This window comes from Monoraphidium neglectum, assembly GCF_000611645.1.
Source record: "Monoraphidium neglectum strain SAG 48.87 unplaced genomic scaffold scaffold00401, whole genome shotgun sequence".
In the NCBI taxonomy this organism is placed as follows: domain Eukaryota; kingdom Viridiplantae; phylum Chlorophyta; class Chlorophyceae; order Sphaeropleales; family Selenastraceae; genus Monoraphidium; species Monoraphidium neglectum.
The window spans coordinates 5,179-8,515 of record NW_014013227.1 but is presented as its reverse complement, the minus strand read 5'-3'; the positions used below and the strand labels follow the sequence as shown (position 1 = coordinate 8,515).

At 64.1% G+C, this 3,337-nt stretch overlaps 1 protein-coding gene across 1 annotated transcript in view; it reads right to left on the bottom strand.

The window, feature by feature from the left end:
- Positions 1-2,492: 2,492 nt before the first annotated feature.
- The window catches only part of MNEG_3258 (Neuroguidin), a gene marked incomplete at both ends in the record, with an annotated part of 4,031 nt that continues 3,186 nt past the window's right edge, over positions 2,493-3,337 (bottom strand). The window contains 2 exons of the mRNA XM_014048264.1: positions 2,493-2,606; positions 2,773-2,950. Of these exons, the coding sequence (XP_013903718.1) occupies positions 2,493-2,606; positions 2,773-2,950 (292 nt within the window). The remainder of the gene's footprint in view (positions 2,607-2,772; positions 2,951-3,337) is intronic.

The following is a 3,337-nucleotide window of genomic DNA, read 5'->3' as shown; positions in this document are numbered from 1 at the left end:
GCCGCGGCGCAGCGCGACGGCGGCGACGGCGCCGGGGGTTGCAGTCCCGCGGCGCGGGCGCTCAGCGCAATTGTTGCCTCGGGCAACGACGCGCTCGTGGGGCAGGTGGCTGCGACACAAGGCGCGTTGGAGGGGCTGGCGGCAGGGCTGTGCTCGTGCGGCGGCGGCGCCTTGAATGCTGCAGCTCTGCATGCGATTGCGAGGGTGTGCAGGAAGGGCGGTGAGGAGGCGCGGCTTGCAGCAGGCGCCCCAGGTACTCTGCCCGGCCTCGTCGCGGCCTTGCAGAACAGCAATCGTCGCAACGCGAGGCGCGACGCAGGGCTGGCCATGTATGAAATTGCTGCCGCCGCGCCGGACCTGGCCCGGCGCATCGCGGACGAGCCAGGGGCGCTGCGCGCGCTGGCGGCAGCGCTTCCTGCTGGGGGTGCCATCAGCGACGTTGTGACGCTCGCTCTTGCGGCAATTAGCGGCGTGGGGCCGGATCTGGCCAGGCGCGTGGGCGCCGAAGAAGGGGTGATGGACGCCCTCTTTGAGGCGCTGAGGAGCGGCGGCGAGGACAGCGCCGACGTGCTCGTGGTCTTGTGCGTCATCACCGTCGCGGACGCGGACCTCGCGCGGCGCGCGGCGGACGCACCAGGCGTGCTCAGCGCCCTCGCCGCTGCGGCGCGGAGTGGCGGCTATTACAGTCATGGCGCGTCGTCGGTCCTGGCCGACATTGCCCTGGCGGGGCCCGACATGCCGCCGCGGCTTGCTGACGAGGACGGCATGCTGCGCGCGCTGGCCGCCGCGGCCGAGCTTGGCGGCGGCGCATGTGCTTCCTGGGCCCTTCTCAGCATCGCCCGCTCGGACCCGGCGCTTACACTACTACTTGCAAAGGAGAAAGCGGTGATGGATGCAATGGATGCAATCGCGGGGTCCTGCGACCACATCCACGCAGCGGTTGCCAAGGAGCTGTTGGCGACATGCTGCTCTGGGGTGGCCCTTACGCGGCTCGCGGGGGATGTGTCAAGTGAACAAGAAAGCGCAGGGAATGGCCAGCAAGGGCAGGTGCGCGCCCCATGCCCACAAGCGCATGCATGTGCTCGCAAGCATGTCTGTGTGGGTGTGTCGTCGTGCATGTGCACATGCATGCATGTCCATGCGCATGCAAGTGTGCATGTGGGCGTGCTTCCAAGTATGTGTGCGTGTGTGTGATTGTGCGTGTGTATGTGGGGGGGGGAGGCGGGGGCGGGGGTGAGAGCGCGCATGCGTGTACGCGTTTGTGCGAGCTGCGAGCCCAAGCCCGCACGCTCTGTGCAGCACTTTTTCCACATCTCATTGACCAGGCGCCGCATGCATAATCCTCACCATCCGACCCCTGCCACTGCTTGTGCACAGATGTGCCGCTCAAGCCACCGGAAGGCCTGCGCCGTGTGCGGCATGACGGCGGCAGACGGTGCACAGCTGCGGCGCTGCGCTGGCTGCGGCCTCATTACGGGGGTCGTCTACTGCGGCGACGCCTGCTGCCGGCGCCACTGGGTGAAGTTGGGGCACCGCAGGGTGTGCGAGCGCGCTCAGGTGGCGCGGGTGGTGGACGACTTGATCACGGCGGCCGCAGGGGCGGAGGAAGCGGGCAAACCAGCTCCGACACAAGCACCAGCGACCTTGGCAGCTGATTTGTAATTGCGGCCCGGCCGTTTCTGGTGCCACCTCAGACTGCAATTTAAAGCCCCCTTCAGGGGCCTCTTTTGTGGGCGACGCCCGTTGTGGTGTGTGGGTGTCAGCAAAACCAGCCAATCAACACACTGTGCTGCCTCTGCCACCCCCAACTCAAGCAAAGATGTGCGGTCTCCGACCCCACGATGCCAATCTCAAGTCTGTGTATATGTTTGTGCAGTATGTGTGTGGTGTGTGTGTGTCTGTATTTGTGTGTGTGTTTGTGTGTGTGTGTGTGTGTGTGCATGTATGTGTGTGCGTGCGCGTGTGTGCCCTGTAAGCACGGCAAGGGGACGCTGGCCACATCTTGACATCAGAGGTCACTGAGGGGGCATTTTGTGGCAGTTTGCCAAGGTTTTGACCTCGCACTAGACCCTCTCAATCTCACTCCCTCGCGCCTGATGGCTTGCGTGCAGAGCTGTGTGCAGGATTCATCCCGCAACGGTCGCAGGGCAAGACTTTGCCGTCAAAGCAAAGGGAATCGGCGGGGCCAATGTGGGCCGCTTTGAGCGGGGCCTTCATCAGATTACTCATTACGGTACGTGTCATGCAGGACCGTCCAAGCAAACCCTCTTGTGAATCTCCGCTCCCTATCTTGCCAGTTGGAGTTTTGGAGTTACACAGGCAGTACGCCAAGTGAATTGCCCGGGCGCGCTTGACGCAGACCGGGCAGGTGTAGGCAGTCCGGCAGCAGTCTACTGCAAGCATCTCGCATCCTCGATCGCGGACCGCCCTCAGCTCAAACAGCCAAGATGCTGCGATATTGCACCACCCAGTTCCCAAACGACAGCCCCCCTTCAACGCCGCCGCTTCTGTCCCTTGCCCGCCGCCGCACGCGCCGCCTTTGACGCGGAAAAGAGCTCGTCCGGGCCGCCGGCGGCGCGCCGTTTCTGGCCAGCCCCAGTCTCGAACTACGGGCGCAAGGGTTGGGATTGGTATGTCTCACATTCAACACCACAACGGCATGTGATGGAGCAAGCAAGGCCAAAATATCTTCTCATACGGTAACAGCAAGCTTTCGTTGCTGATATCCCCTCAGTTCCACCATGACACCAAACCCTCCCCAAACACACCCACCTCAAACCCTCCGCCGCCGAACCCGAACCCGTCGTCCAGCGGCGCCCCCTGCCGCGGCGCCGCGGCCCTGCCCTTGGCACTGCCGCCGCGGCCGCGGCTGTCTGCAGCGGCCAACCCCACCAGGTCGGCCACCTCGTCCTCGAAGCCGTCCAGGAAGCCCTGGCTGGAGAGGCCGGCCCTGGGGTGTTGAGGGAGTGGGGTGTGGGGGGGGGGACACGAGGGGGTCAGCGTGAGTGCGTGCGTGCACATGTGCGTACATGTGTGTGTGTGTGTGTGTGTGTGTGTGTGTGTGTGTGTATGTGTGTGTGTGTGTGTGCGTTTGTTGAGGGGGTGACAGAAGGCTCCTAGGTGCAAAGATGCTGAACCGGGGATGCGCAGGGGGTGGAGATGAGTGAGGTTGCGTGGGACCCTGGTGTGAGCACTGTCGGAAGGCACTCGTGCTTCAGGACATGCACGCACGCACGCAAGCACACCCACAGACGCGCGTGCAAGCGCACGCGCACACACACACACACACACACACACACACACACACACACACACACACACAAACACACACACACAC